Source organism: Lepisosteus platostomus, chromosome 1 (assembly GCF_059453375.1).
Source record: "Lepisosteus platostomus isolate fLepPlt1 chromosome 1, fLepPlt1.hap1, whole genome shotgun sequence".
Lineage (NCBI taxonomy): Eukaryota > Metazoa > Chordata > Actinopteri > Semionotiformes > Lepisosteidae > Lepisosteus > Lepisosteus platostomus.
In genome coordinates, this window is record NC_142611.1 from 62,743,313 (window position 1) to 62,758,564 (window position 15,252).

General features: G+C 52.7%; 1 protein-coding gene across 3 annotated transcripts in view; it reads right to left on the minus strand.

The window, feature by feature from the left end:
• adcy6a (adenylate cyclase 6a) overlaps nucleotides 1–15,252 on the minus strand; it is a 65,646-nt gene that overhangs the window by 6,870 nt on the left and 43,524 nt on the right. For all 3 annotated transcript variants that reach the window (XM_088633424.1, XM_088633422.1, XM_088633423.1), the window contains exons 7-19: nucleotides 13,501–13,628; nucleotides 12,985–13,143; nucleotides 11,895–12,036; nucleotides 11,242–11,370; nucleotides 8,598–8,626; nucleotides 7,777–7,924; nucleotides 6,511–6,608; nucleotides 5,984–6,071; nucleotides 3,442–3,558; nucleotides 2,207–2,365; nucleotides 1,274–1,449; nucleotides 502–525; nucleotides 368–394 (exon numbers count right to left, since the gene is read on the minus strand). In XM_088633424.1, the coding sequence (XP_088489550.1) occupies nucleotides 368–394; nucleotides 502–525; nucleotides 1,274–1,449; nucleotides 2,207–2,365; nucleotides 3,442–3,558; nucleotides 5,984–6,071; nucleotides 6,511–6,608; nucleotides 7,777–7,924; nucleotides 8,598–8,626; nucleotides 11,242–11,370; nucleotides 11,895–12,036; nucleotides 12,985–13,143; nucleotides 13,501–13,628 (1,424 nt within the window). The remainder of the gene's footprint in view (nucleotides 1–367; nucleotides 395–501; nucleotides 526–1,273; nucleotides 1,450–2,206; nucleotides 2,366–3,441; nucleotides 3,559–5,983; nucleotides 6,072–6,510; nucleotides 6,609–7,776; nucleotides 7,925–8,597; nucleotides 8,627–11,241; nucleotides 11,371–11,894; nucleotides 12,037–12,984; nucleotides 13,144–13,500; nucleotides 13,629–15,252) is intronic.

Consider the following 15,252-nt stretch of genomic DNA (forward strand, 5'->3'; position numbering starts at 1 on the left):
CCTGCACTACTGCTGCTGCTGAACACGAGTCTCCTTACACTGGCAGAGAGACAGACAGGCAGGCAGAGAGACAGACAGGCAAGGACACAGACAGGCAGAGAGACAGACAGACAGACAGGCAGAGAGACAGACAGGCAGGCAAGGACACAGACAGGCAGAGAGACAGACAGACAGGCAAGGACACAGACAGGCAGGGACACAGACAGGCAGAGAAACAGACAGACAGGCAAGGACACAGACAGACAGGGATACAGACAGACAGGCAGGGACACAGACAGGCAGAGAGACAGACAGACAGGCAAGGACACAACCAGACAGGCAGGGACACAGACAGACAGGGACACAGGTAGACAGAAAGAGCACTTACCATTGGTCTGTCTCGTTGGTGGACGACCTGGGCAAAGAGAAAAAAGCAATAATGAGTATCTGTTACTGACAAGCAGGGCAAGACTACTGGACAACGGTTAACTGAACCGAGCAGGTGGAAAACTGTCAACTTACCACTGCTCTGTGTCATTCCAATGTCTGGGGAAAAAAAAGGCAAAAGGGCAGATTAAGCACGAGTCTGAACCAGAACAGGGAAAGAGGGCGCGAGGGGGCGTGCCAAAGAGCATGGCAAGAGGCAAGAGGAAGAATTCGGGGTGAATGGTGGAATGAGAAGTGCCAGGGGCAATGGGGAGAGAGCATCCTGAGAGGAGGTCACAGGTCATGGCCCAGGCTCAGACTGGGCAGGTGACTGGGACCACGATTCCCCAAGCTGGTGGACACGAGTCAGGCCAGCTGCTCTCCTGCTCCAGCAGGACAGCGCAGTGGAGCTCCAGGCATGTGGAATGGTGAACGGCTCCGATGAGCATATCAGCAAGAGTCAGAGGTCAGGAGGCATGTCTGTAGGTGGGCGTGTCAGGTGGGCATATCAGCAAGAGGACGGGTCAGGGGCGTGTCTACAGGTGGGCGTGTCAGGGGTGTGTCCATGGGTGGGCATATCATGTGGGGCCTGTCTGTAAGTGGGCGTGTCTGCAGGTGGGCAAGGCAGATGGCCTTGTCTGCAGGTGGGCGTGTCTGGTGGGCTGGTGAGCATACTATTAACAGGTCCAAATAGGGTGGGAATACAATGGAGCAAGAACTGTGAGAGCGGTCCGATCAGGGGGGCTATTAGCGTAAACCAGGCCAGCAGTGCAAGGCTGAGAGGGAATAGCAGGGTGAGATAAAGACTAGGTGACGATGAGGGGCGACTGCAAGGCTGGGGTCGGGACAGGCAAGCTGGACGACTCACAGTGCGTTGGCGGTGACGAACAGGTCGGCGTTGTCAAACAGGGCCACCTCGGGCCACTCCACGATGACCAGGTACGCCAACTGGATCAGCAGCATCAGCGCCAGCTTCCCAATGCTGCTGATTTGCAGGAACACCGAGCACGCCAGCAGGGTGAGGAGCACACTGTAGCTGAAATACTGAACACAGCGAGACACTACTGGACACAGCACACTGTAGATGAAATATTGAACACACCGAGACACTACTGGACACAGCACACTGTAGCTGAATTACTGAACACACCGAGACACTACTGGACACAGCACACTGTAGCTGAAATACTGAACACAGCAAGACAATACTGTACACAGCACACTTTAGCTGAAGTCCTGAACACAGCGAGTCAATACCGGACACATCGAGACAATGCTGAACACAGCACACTGTGGCTGAAGTCCCGAACACAGCAAGACAATACTGTACACAGCACACTGTAGCTGAAGTCCTGAACACAGCTAGACAATACTGGACATAGCACACTGTGGCTGAAATACTGAACACACAGCGAGACAATCCTGAACACAGCACACTGTAGCTGAAGTCCTGAACACAGCAAGACAATACTGGACACAGCACACTGTAGCTAAAATACTGAGAAATCAGCATTACTGAACACAGTGAGACAATACATAGTGAAGCAATGCTGAACACAGCACTCTGTAGCTGCAATACTGGACAAAGACAGACAATACTGAACATAGCACACTGTAGCTAAAATACTGAGAGAAAAGCATTCCTGAACATAGCAAGACAATGCTGAACACAGCTGAAATACAGAGTTAGAGAGACTGGCCAGTGCACACAGACAGGAGACAGGAAGGACAGACTGAAAGGATTCAAAGCACCTGCATACACGACCCCCGACCCCCGACCCCCAGCCCGCCACACACTCACCTCGGGGAAGATACAGGGCGGGGCATCCCCCGGGCACAGCACCAGCCCCTCCCCGGCCGACAGGGTGAGGTTGCGGATGTGGCACAGGCCCACCTGGTCGACGGTGGTGTTGAGGCTCTGCGCCACGCACTCCGGCAAGCTCTCCCTGCTGCAGGCGAACTGCGAACAGCGAGACAGAACAGGAGCTCTCGACACGCTGGGAGTCTGACTGAAGGGCCAGAGAAACACCCAGCGAGAGCGCCTGGCCCAGCCGGATTTTCCCAGCTTTGGAAATGCAAGGACATATTAAGGCTGATTTCCGCACCCCAATCCCCCGTGACCATTTCCTGTGCTACCTCTGCCACACAGCAAGGCCATCCTGCTGGAATAGCCCCTTCCAGTGTCCTTATTAGAATCCGCCATGATTCTTCCACTCAGACAGGAGTTCAGAGGTGTGCCTGTGCTGTGTGAGACAGCGTGCACTATATTATCCTCACAGAGTGAGGTAACAGTGTGCAGAAAGCTCATCTCTCCACTCCATCCATCCATTTTCTAACTGCTTTGTCCAATACAGGGTCGCCGGTGAGCCGGGGCCTATCCCAGCAGGCAATGGGCACAAGGTACACCCTGGACAGGACACCAGTCCTTGGCAGGGCACACACAGATACACACAGAGACTCGCACCAGGGACAATTTTCCCCGAAGCCTAGTAGCCTACCAGCAATGTTAGCCACTGCGCCACTGACATCACTTATTTTTAAAGGCATTTCCTAACCCACATGCAGTCCTGCCACAAAACTAGAGAATACCCATATCCTTGCTCCATCTCTAGGGCAATTCCAGATGCAGCAGTGGGACTTCAGTTCTACTATATGTACACAGATGTCTGTGGAAATACAGGCCAGATTGGTAGTTGTCTCACAACACAATCCGGGATTCAGTAGCTTCTTGTGACCAGTAAACCCTCGAGGCTGTCTCAAGGTATACATTAGCCAGGTCTGCTGTTGCCTTCAGAAAAGCACCAGATGCACTGACAGTTATGCCACTTGTGAGGTTACACTCTCCAGCTCTCTTTCCAATAACAGAGCTCACACTTATGGTGCTGAAGAATCATGGGAAATACTTCATGATGAGTAATTCCCAATACTTTGGACAGGGCAGGTCACTCACAACGAACATATTACTGTCAAGTAATTTGGTAGGGCGATCTGAGGGGGCAGGACCTTTGTATGCTAGGCTGAAAAGTGAGGCATTACCATGTTGACAAAGGCAGAGATGAAGACCAGAATGATGGTGAAGACTCCCACCAGCGTGCTGTTGGTGCGAGACTGTACAATCTTCTTCGACACTGTCTGCATGGCGGCCGGGAATAACTGAGAGAGAGAGGGGTTAATACAGACACACTGACTGGACACTGCAGTTCATTAACACTGCACTGAGAGAGAGGGGTTAATACAGACACACTGACTGGACACTGCAGTTCATTAACACTGCACTGAGAGAGAGGGGTTAATACAGACACACTGACTGACTGGACACTACAGTACATTAACACTGCACTGAGAGAGAGGGTTTAATACAGACACACTGACTGACTGGACACTACAGTACATTAACACTGCACTGAGAGAGAGGGGTTAATACAGACACACTGACTGGACACTGCAGTTCATTAACACTGCACTGAGAGAGAGGGGTTAATACACACACACTGACTGGACACTACAGTACATTAACACTGCACTGAGAGAGAGGGGTTAATACAGACACACTGACTGACTGGACACTACAGTACATTAACACTGCACTGAGAGAGGGGTTAATACACACACACTGACTGACTGGACACTACAGTACATTAACACTGCACTGAGAGAGAGGGTTTAATACAGACACACTGACTGACTGGACACTACAGTACATTAACACTGCACTGAGAGAGAGGGGTTAATACAGACACACTGACTGGACACTGCAGTTCATTAACACTGCACTGAGAGAGAGGGGTTAATACACACACACTGACTGGACACTCCAGTACATTAACACTGCACTGAGAGAGAGGGGTTAATACACACACACTGACTGACTGGACACTACAGTACATTAACACTGCACTGAGAGAGAGGGGTTAATACACACACACTGACTGACTGGACACTACAGTACATTAACACTGCATTGAGAGAGAGGGGTTAATACACACACACTGACTGACTGGACACTACAGTACATTAACACTGCACTGAGAGAGGGGTTAATACACACACACTGACTGACTGGACACTACAGTACACTAACACTGCACTGAGAGAGAGGGGTTAATACACACACACTGACTGACTTGACACTACAGTACACTAACACTGCACTGAGAGAGAGGGGTTAATACACACACACTGACTGAGTGGACACTACAGTACACTAACACTGCACTGAGAGAGAGGGGTTAATACACACACACTGACTGGACACAACAGTACATTAACACTGCACTGAGAGAGAGGGGTTAATACACACACACTGACTGACTGGACACTACAGTACAATAACACTGCACTGAGAGAGAGGGGTTAATACACACACACTGACTGACTGGACACTACAGTACATTAACACTGCACTGAGAGAGGGGTTAATACAGACACACTGACTGACTGGACACTACAGTACATTAACACTGCACTGAGAGAGGGGTTAATACAGACACGCTGACTGGACAATACAGTACATTAACACTGCACTGAGAGAGAGGGGTTAATACACACACACTGACTGACTGGACACTACAGTACACTAACACTGCACTGAGAGAGGGGTTAATACAGACACACTGACTGACTGGACACTACAGTACATTAACACTGCACTGAGAGAGGGGTTAATACACACACACTGACTGGACACTACAGTACACTAACACTGCACTGAGAGAGAGGGGTTAATACAGACACACTGACTGACTGGACACTACAGTACAATAACACTGCACTGAGAGAGAGGGGTTAATACACACACACTGACTGGACACAACAGTACATTAACACTGCACTGAGAGAGAGGGGTTCATACAGACACACTGACTGACTGGATACTACAGTACACTAACACTGCACTGAGAGAGAGGGGTTAATACACACACACTGACTGGACACTACAGTACATTAACACTGCATTGAGAGAGAGGGGTTAATACACACACACTGACTGACTGGACACTACAGTACACTAACACTGCACTGAGAGAGGGGTTAATACAGACACACTGACTGACTGGACACTACAGTACATTAACACTGCACTGAGAGAGAGGGGTTAATACAGACACACTGACTGACTGGACACTACAGTACATTAACACTGCACTGAGAGAGGGGTTAATACACACACACTGACTGACTGGACACTACAGTACACTAACACTGCACTGAGAGAGAGGGGTTAATACACACACACTGACTGACTTGACACTACAGTACACTAACACTGCACTGAGAGAGAGGGGTTAATACACACACACTGACTGAGTGGACACTACAGTACATTAACACTGCACTGAGAGAGAGGGGTTAATACACACACACTGACTGGACACTACAGTACATTAACACTGCATTGAGAGAGAGGGGTTAATACACACACACTGACTGACTGGACACTACAGTACACTAACACTGCACTGAGAGAGGGGTTAATACAGACACACTGACTGGACACTACAGTACATTAACACTGCACTGAGGGGGGTCAGAAATAGATGGAGCAATACCTAGGGGGAGGGGACGAGCCAGCACTCACCTTAATGCAGGAGTAGATGGCACAGATGAAGAGGATGTTGGCGAGGATGATGAAGATGCTGATGTAGATGCCCAACATGAGGGGTGTACTGCAGGAGAGAGAGGAGCCGTGTGAAGGACAGCAGCAGGGCCTCCCCGCCCCCCTCATCCCCGCGCACTGCCGTCTGTCGGGGTGACCCCAGTCCACCACCCCAACGGGCCACCAGACAGATCTGCTCCGGGGCAGGCAATCACCTCAGACCCGCCCCGGCGTGGAAACCGTGAAACTGGCACTGTCTGCTCTACCGCACCCCTAGCGGGAGGGTGGCTGCTGCCTGCCGGAGTGAGGCACGTCTCCGCAAACCTGGTGGCGCTGAGCCCACTGTGCGCCAGCACTACCAGTCACAGTCGGCTAGCGCCGCCGGAGACTCCGGCTGGCAACGCCTGGGCCTCCCGCAACCAGGTTTCACAGGACACGGGCGCACGGGGCCGCGCCTTCGAACAAACGTCCTCCAGAGCCCCGGGCTCTGGTGTCGCACAGGGACTCACTGAGGAAAGATGACGATCTGGACGAAGGATATGAAACAGAAGACGAGGAGGGTGCAGGCCACGTAGCCCCCGAATCGGTCGTCCACCTTCTTGGAATACTGCGGGCAGAGAGACAGGCAGTGAGTCTTGTGCTCCTGGGCTCCTGGGCCTCTGTCCCTGCTGACCCACACAGTCCCAGTCTTGAGACCACATCCCAGGGTCCTGGGGAGCCCAGGTCCAGCAGGCAAGACCATGACTCGGCAGCTTCTAATCTCTCTTCGGCTTTCTCTTTGACCTCTGAGGGAGGTGATCTGGTCAGTGAAGCGCTTCAGAGATCACTTCACAAGAAAATCCCAGCACCCTGACAGAACTGAACCAGTTAACTCACTAAGCTGATCAAAACACACAATTTCCAGTCTTCACAAGATGATGACTTCATGGTGAGCAGTATTGAGACCCGCTGGACTGTGGTTCTCCAGGACCAGGGTCAGTATTGAGACCCGCTGGACTGTGGTTCTCCAGGACCAGGGTCAGTATTGAGACCTGCTGGACTGTGGTTCTCCAGGACCAGGGTCAGTACTGAGACCCGCTGGACTGTGGTTCTCCAGGACCAGGGTCAGTATTGAGACCTGCTGGACTGTGGTTCTCCAGGACCAGGGTCAGTACTGAGACCCGCTGGACTGTTGATCTCCAGGGGTCAGTATTGAGACCTGCTGGACTGTGGTTCTCCGGGACCGGGGTCAGTATTGACACAGATTTCTTTGAAATCAGACACTTAAGCTTTATTACTGCACCGTCCACACAGATTTCCATGAGACAAAGGTAATCTTTACAGAACTGAAATGTCACACACGGTTTCAGGAGCTTCATCATTAACAGGTGTTTGTCTACCTGCTAATGCACAGCCTTCAATCACACAGCAATCCTGCATGGAGCATCCGCCATTAACACTGGAGGCCGAGATCCAGCTCCCCAGTCCTGCCCAGTCTGCCTTCCCTTTAAGCCCAGGAGGGCTCTCTGCGCCCCCTTGCAGACTGCGGACTGCACACTGTGGCGTTAGTAAGGGATGCTCCAGTCTTTATTGTCTGATTTCCAAGAACTCTGTTTCACACCCAAGTCGCTGGATTTCTACACACACAGAGACTTACAAAACGACGCTACCTTAAAAACAGATCTAACGTTACATAGCAGACAGCAGCCCCTACAGAATCGTCTGGCACCACTGCTGCAGGAACTCCAGGCTGCCCCACAGTCGAACCTGAAGTCACACTGCCCCCCCGCCCTTACCTTCTTCTCCAGGTCGGAGGTCTGGAAGACGAGCAGGAACTTCCTGACGTGGTCCTTGCGCAGCTGGTCGATGCTCCGCGCGTCGATGGCGCGCCCCAAAAATTCATCCACCTCGTCCTCGGGGTTCATGGCCTCCTGGGTGCAGCGGCTGGGGGGGGATGACGCCACAGCGGGTCAGGGGAACCCCGGAGCCCAACAGGGTTGTGGGATTGCTCACTTTTACGTATTCTGTAGCTCTGAGGAAGGCTGGATGTGCAGGATCTGCTTACATAAAATTATTTCCTCTAATATCTGGGTAGCAGGGCAGCCAGGTGGCGCAGTGGTTGGCATTGCTGCCTCGCAACGCTGGGGCCCAGGGTTCAATTCCTGGGATGCAGTCTGTGTGGAGTTTGCATGTTCTTTCCATGTTCCTGTGGGTTTCCTCCAGGTGCTCTGGTTTCCTTCCACCGTCCACAGACATACTGGTGGGTTAACTGCCTTCTGGGAAAACTGGCCCTGGTGTGAGTGTGTACGTGCGTCTGTATCTGTTTCTGTGTGTGTCCTGTGATGGACTGGTGTCCCGTACAGGGTGTGCCCTGCCTGACACTGGCCAGGATAGTGCAATCTGGCCTTCAAACCCCAGGTGACCTCATCCTCTCTCCCCAAAGAGCCCATGGCTATTCCTACCCACCCCCTCCGGAGAGCAACACCCTCTTCCTCACGCTACATGAAGCTCAATGACACCCCCCTCACCAGACAGCAGCAGAGGCACCAGATTTCTGATCACCCGATGTCCTCTCCCCTCCCTTCCCTCTCACTCCTGTCTGAAAGAGAAAACTTACTTGTCCTTGCTTGACGTTTCATCAATGCCCTGAATCAAAACAGAAAGAAAGGGAGAGAGACAGGGAAAGAGATTAGTACAGAGAAACAAGCGTGCAGTATTATTCATTAGAACCACACTGACAATTCACACACACGTCGTATCTGGTAACGCAGTAACCCCAGGAGAGGCCTGCGCTTAATCCCAGAGACAGAGAGACAGCTCTGAGGCTTTAATTAAAACAGAATCACTCGACTCTCGACACTCACCTCCTCTGGCTCTGGAGGGAGACATAGGGAGAGAGACACAGGGGGAAGAGACAGAGAGAGACAGGAGAGGAAGAGAGAGTGACAGGAGGGAAAGAGAGAGAGACACAGGGAGAAGAGACAGAGAGTGACAGGAGGGAAAGAGAGAGACACAGGGGGAAGAGAAAGAGAGACAGGAGGGGAAGAGAGAGAGACACAGGGGGAAGAGACAGAGAGACGGGAGAGGAAGAGAGAGAGACAGGAGGGAAAGAGAGAGGGACACAGGGAGAAGAGACAGAGAGTGACAGGAGGGAAAGAGAGAGAGACACAGGGGGAAGAGAAAGAGAGATAGACAGAAGGGGAAGAGAGAGAGAACAGGGGCTGCAGCAGAACCTGCACTGCTGGAGCAGTACTGTCAGACCTGGGCGCTGACAGTCAATCTGGACAAGACCAGAGTTATGGTTTTCCAGAAGAAAGCCAGACCTCAGGGAAACAGGTACAAATTCACACTGAACAACAACACATTGGAGCACACATCCAGCTACACATATCTCGGTCTCACTATCAGCTCTTCTGGGAGTTTTGACCTGGCAGTGAAGGCACTGAGAGAGAAGGCACTCAGGGCTTTCTTCGCAATAAGAAGGAGGCTCTTCAACATCAACCCACCAACAAGATTCTAGCTCCAAATATTTCAAAGTGTAATCCAACCCATTGTCCTATACGGCAGTGAAGTGTGGGGTCCCCCTACAGACCAGGAGTACACTCAATGGGACAAACACCCCACAGAAACTCTGCACATGGAGATCTGTAGAAACATCCTCCGTGTGCAGAGAAAAACAACTAACAACGTGTGCAGGGCCGAATTAGGCCAGTACCCACTATTGATAAACATACAGAATAGAGACCAAAATTCCTTCCACCACAAAGCCCTGCTGAACCAAGAGCTGAGCCCAAAACAGAGCCCCCTGAGCCAGCTGATCCTGAGGCTCACTGACCCAATCCACACCGACACCAGCCAGCCTCAGGACAGCACTGCTAGAGCACCACAACTCAGACTCAACCACATCACAGCACAGATCAAACAGCAATATCTCACACACTGGGATACACACACAAACGCAACATAAACTGGAATGCTACAGAACCCTAAACAGACAATAAACACTAGCCGAATATTTAACCAAGATAAGAAACAGCAAAAAGAAACGGACCCTGACGAAGTACAGGCTCAGTGACCACAGCCTGGCCATAGAAACTGGGCGACACAGAGAGGACAGGCTGTGCTCCCACTGCCAGCGGGGAGAAATAGAGACAGAGGTGCACTTCCTACTGCACTGTGACAGATACTCTGGGATTAGAGAAACGTTCTTCCCAAATTTACACAGCTAAACCCAGAATTCCCACACCTGCCAGAATCACAACGGGTCCCAATCCTACTGGGAGACAGAGGAGGGAACTCAGTTGAACTGGCAACCCAGTATGTGATCTCCTGTCACAGCCTGAGGAACAGTGAGTCTGTCTCCCAATAATGCTCTGTCTGTCTACAGTATATGTAAATGTTTGTGATATGTCTTTGTTGTAAATGTCTGTAGATTTTACTTTTTGTTTCATGTTAATTTTATTATTTTTATTTGCTTTGGCAACACTGACTGTACCCATCGGTCATGCTAATAAAGCACCTTGAATTGAACTGAGAGAGAGGCAGGAGGGAAAGAGAGAGAGACTGGAAGGAGAAGAGACACAGGGAGAGAGACGGGAGGGAGAAGAAACAGAGAGACAGGAGAAAAGAGACAGGAGGGGAAGAGAGAGAGAGACACAGGGAGAAGAGACAGAGAGAGAGACAGGAGGGGAAGAGAGAGACACAGGGAAAAGAGACAGAGAGAGAGACAGGAGGGGAAGAGAGAGAGACACAGGGAAAAGAGACAGAGAGAGAGACAGGAGGGGAAGAGAGAGAGAGACACAGGGAGAAGAGACACAGAGAGAGACAGGAGGGGAAGAGAGAGAGAGACACAGGGAGAAGAGACAGAGAGAGAGACAGGAGGGGAAGAGAGAGAGAGACACAGGGAGAAGAGACACAGAGAGAGACAGGAGGGGAAGAGAGAGAGAGACACAGGGAGAAGAGACAGAGAGAGAGACAGGAGGGGAAGAGAGAGAGAGACACAGGGAGAAGAGACAGAGAGAGAGACAGGAGGGGAAGAGGGAGAGAGACACAGGGAGAAGAGACAGAGAGAGACAGGGAGAAGAGACACAGAGAGAGAGATACAGGGGGAAGTGACAGAGACAGGAAGGAGAAGAGACAGAGAGACAGGAGAGAGACAGGAGGTGAAAAGACAGAGAGAGAGAGGAGGTAGAGGGCGAGAGGAAATAAAGAGCAGGAAAGCAGAAACAGAGAGGGGTGTGATGGGTCCGAGCTGCACTCACCATCTGCCTGAAGACCTTGGAGTCCTTGGTGCGGGAGAAGGAGCGCTCGGGCACCCAGCGTGGCACCAGCCCTTCGCTGGAGCTGGCACGGGCACGCTGCATCTTCGCCATCACCGCCTTCTCGTCCTTCTGCATGCCACACACAGCAGGACACACCATCACTGACGGGGAGGGACACAGCGCACAGACCCTAGACCCTCCCCGCGCTCTGCCAGGCCACACACAGCAGGACACCATCACTGACGGGGAGGGACACAGCGCACAGACCCTAGACCCCGCCCGTCCCCCCCGCTCTCCCGCGGGCACTCTCGTCCCCCCCGCTCTGTCAGGACGTCCTGCGGGCACTCTCGTCCCCCCCGCTCTCCCACGGGCACTCTCGTCCCCCGCGCTCTGCCGGGACGTCCCGGGGGCACTCTCGTCCCCTGCTCGCCGTCAGGAGGAGAGTAATCCTCCACAGCCTGGTGCAGGGGTATTAAGGAATTGCACACTGACTACTGAAGCACACAGTCCTCCAGCTGACATGACCTCAGGTCTCTCCAAAGCCCCTTCTTCCAGACCCCAGCCCCAGCAGAGCAGATGACATAACTCGTCCTGGGACAAGGACACGCCAAGACAAGAGAGGAAAGAGTGGCAGGGTGGGAAGGGACACGGACCCGTTTCTGGCTGCAGCCCAGGATGAGGAAGGTCTCGATGCTGTTCTCCTTCAGGTAGGCGTTCCTCTCGCCCCCAAAGCCAGGCTCCACCTCATAGTCCCCGTTCAGGTACTGCAGGGTGGCCCTGGTGATGTGGATCCGCCTGGGCACATGGACAGAGGAGGCGGTCAGATGGACAAGAGGGCAGACAGCCTGAGCATCCACCTGTCTGTGTGCCTGTGCACCTGCGCACCCACTGTCTCCTCCCTCTCACCCGCCAGCCTCTCTCCATCCACTCACCCACTGTCTCCTCCCCCTCACCCACCCCCCTCTCTCCATCCACTCACCCACTGTCTCCTCCCCCTCACCCGCCAGCCTCTCTCCTCCCTCATCCACCCGCCTCTCTCCATCCACTCACCCACTGTCTCCTCCCTCTCACCCGCCCGCCTCTCTCCTCCCCCTCACCCACCCCTCTCTCTCCTCCCTCACCCACCCGCCTCTCTCCTCCCCCTCACCCGCCAGCCTCTCTCCTCCCCTCACCCGCCAGCCTCTCTCCTCCCCCTCACCCGCCAGCCTCTCTCCTCCCCTCACCCGCCAGCCTCTCTCCTCCCCCTCACCCGCCAGCCTCTCTCCTCCCCCTCACCCGCCAGCCTCTCTCCTCCCCCTCACCCGCCAGCCTCTCTCCTCCCCCTCACCCGCCAGCCTCTCTCCTCCCCTCACCCGCCAGCCTCTCTCCTCCCCCTCACCCGCCCGCCTCTCTCCTCCCCCTCACCCGCCCACCTCTCTCCATCCACTCACCCACTGTCTCCTCTCCCTCACCCACCAGCCTCTCTCCATCCACTCACCCACTGTCTCCTCCCCCTCACCCGCCCGCCTCTCTCCATCCACTCACCCACTGTCTCCTCTCCCTCACCCACTCCTCTCTCTCCTCCCTCACCCACCCCTCTCTCTCCTCCCTCACCCACCCCTCTCTCTCCTCCCCCTCACCCACCAGCCTCTCTCCTCCCTCACCCACCCCTCTCTCTCCTCCCTCACCCGCCCCTCTCTCCCCTCCCCCTCACCCACCCCCCTCTCCTCCCCCTCACCCGCTCACCTGTCTCCTCCCACTTACCCAGCTTTCCCTCCTGCCTCCATCTGATTGGCCAGCGTCACGTCGTTGGACCACACGTCGAACTGCCACTTGCGCAATCCCAGCACCCCGCAGTGCACGCGGCCGCTGTGGATCCCCACGCGCATGTTCACATTGACCCCCGTGACCTCGCGCACCAGCCTGGGACAGGCACAACCATCCTCAGCAGAAGCACACAGCTGCACTACGCACATTTTGCATGGTCTACCATGGGTTTTTTGTTCCTGCTGTCTACATTGTGCGGTGTTGCCTGTTGTACTGTGTATGTCCCGAGAGATCAGCGCGATTAAGGATTCCAGTGTACAAGTATATGGTAATAAACTATAGTGTATTATTATACTGTATCGTATACATGGGGCACTTCCTTCTGCAGAGTGGGCTTCACGATGACAAGACCACACAAATAGAGAGGCGGCTCATTTGGTCACAGCGGCGTCATTACAGATGTAATTGAGGGAACGAGCTGGCGCCTCTTGAACCGGCACACAGGGGACTCACGAGATCGCCTCGATCATGTCCACGCCCATCTCCACGCAGCAGTGGGCGTGGTCCGCGCGCGGCTCGGGAAGCCCGGACACACAGTAATAGCAGTCTCCGAGGATCTTGATCCGCAGGCAGTGATTCTCCTGGAGAGGGGGAGAGGGGGAGAGGGGGAGAGAGGGAGGGTGTGACCGTGCAACCCTCCCACAGTACAGGCTGTTGAGACCACGACCAAGCAGCTTCCAGAAATGAAGCCGTCCACCATCAGAAAGCCCGACAGGCCGCAGTTTATTTAAATAGCAGAGAGCAGCCAGCTGCCCCTCAACAGAGCCACCTTCCTCTTTCAGCTCCCCACTGAAGACTGACCCCCAGAGCTTGACCTCTGCCTTTTATCACAGAGGCCCCTCCCCTTGTGAACACCCACAACCTCAATAAAAACACAAACACCCACTGCCGAAGTCAGTTCCATTTCCCATTTCCCTGAATAATATGTTAGTCCCTGAGTGAAACACGGGGGTTATTATTTTAAAACACTATTATTCAACTAAAGCAGAATTAGTTTGAGTCACATTTTAGTTGTGCCTGTTTCATTTATTTGTATAATTAAGGGTTATAAGTATAAAATAATAAATTATAATTAAATTAAGGTTTTAGTTTTATTCATTTTTAAAATCCATTAAGTTTAAGAGGATTTCTCGAGTTTATTTCTGTTTCGTCTCGTCATACTAAGTTTTACCCCTATTTATTTTGCAATTAAGACTGTTCTAAATGGACAGGCTTATATAAAGCGGCAACTTCTTATTTAGCATGCCAAGCAAGAAACAAGCACACAAGATGGGCTTGGAACCACAACTGTCATTCTAAGAACATATTTCACACATCTAAGAGGATTGGATCAAAAAGCACAAGTCTATATCAATATCAGTGTATTGATCCCCGGAGAAGTCAAATCTCAAATACAATAAATAATTGGGCAATAAAGGGAAGATATTAAATTATCTTGTGCAGAAAACATCATATGAATATGTTCTAATAAGAAAGTCTATTTTGGCACATTTTAAAAAGTTCTTTTTTCAAAGTTTCAAAGTTTCAAAGCCCAATTATTATAATTTATTCAGCAGGGGCCCCCGTCAATACTGAATTTGCAATAACTCTATGGAAAGTGCTGCATGACTTACTTATAAATGATTGAAACCAGACGGGACAAGGAATATGTCCGGATACAAGATGATTAATAACTGGCCCCGTGTGTCACGGTCGTCATCCCTCCTGTAGAGGGCGCTCCGACCTTTTATTACTAGTTTCATTACTACCTGTTTAACCCGTCACTATAGAAGTGACGTGCCTGCTAAGCTCGGGGCTCAGTATCGGCAGGCTCAGGAGCAGCCAGAGGGCCCAGGCCCTATCCCCAGGAGTCCTGACCATCTGAGGCCGGGGCTCGGAGCGCCTTGCTCCGTTACGGTCTCATTTCCCCTGTTCCTGCATCCCTGTCTGCGTCTCGGATTGATCTCCCGGCTCCCTGGACTTCGGACTGCTCCCCGTTTTTGTCCCTCTTGGACTCCCACTGGACTTGTTCGCCTGCGCCCCCCCTCGCACCCGGACCGCCGTCGGCACCGCCCCCCCCCGCCTGCCCTCCCATCCACTGCTCTCCGTGTCTTCCCCGTAGCCCTCCTCCAGTCACTTCCGGATCATACCGTCGGCACAGGGTCCTAAATACACACTACACGGGAGTCAGGACCGGCTCCCATGTGCACCATGTCGCAGTGCTGT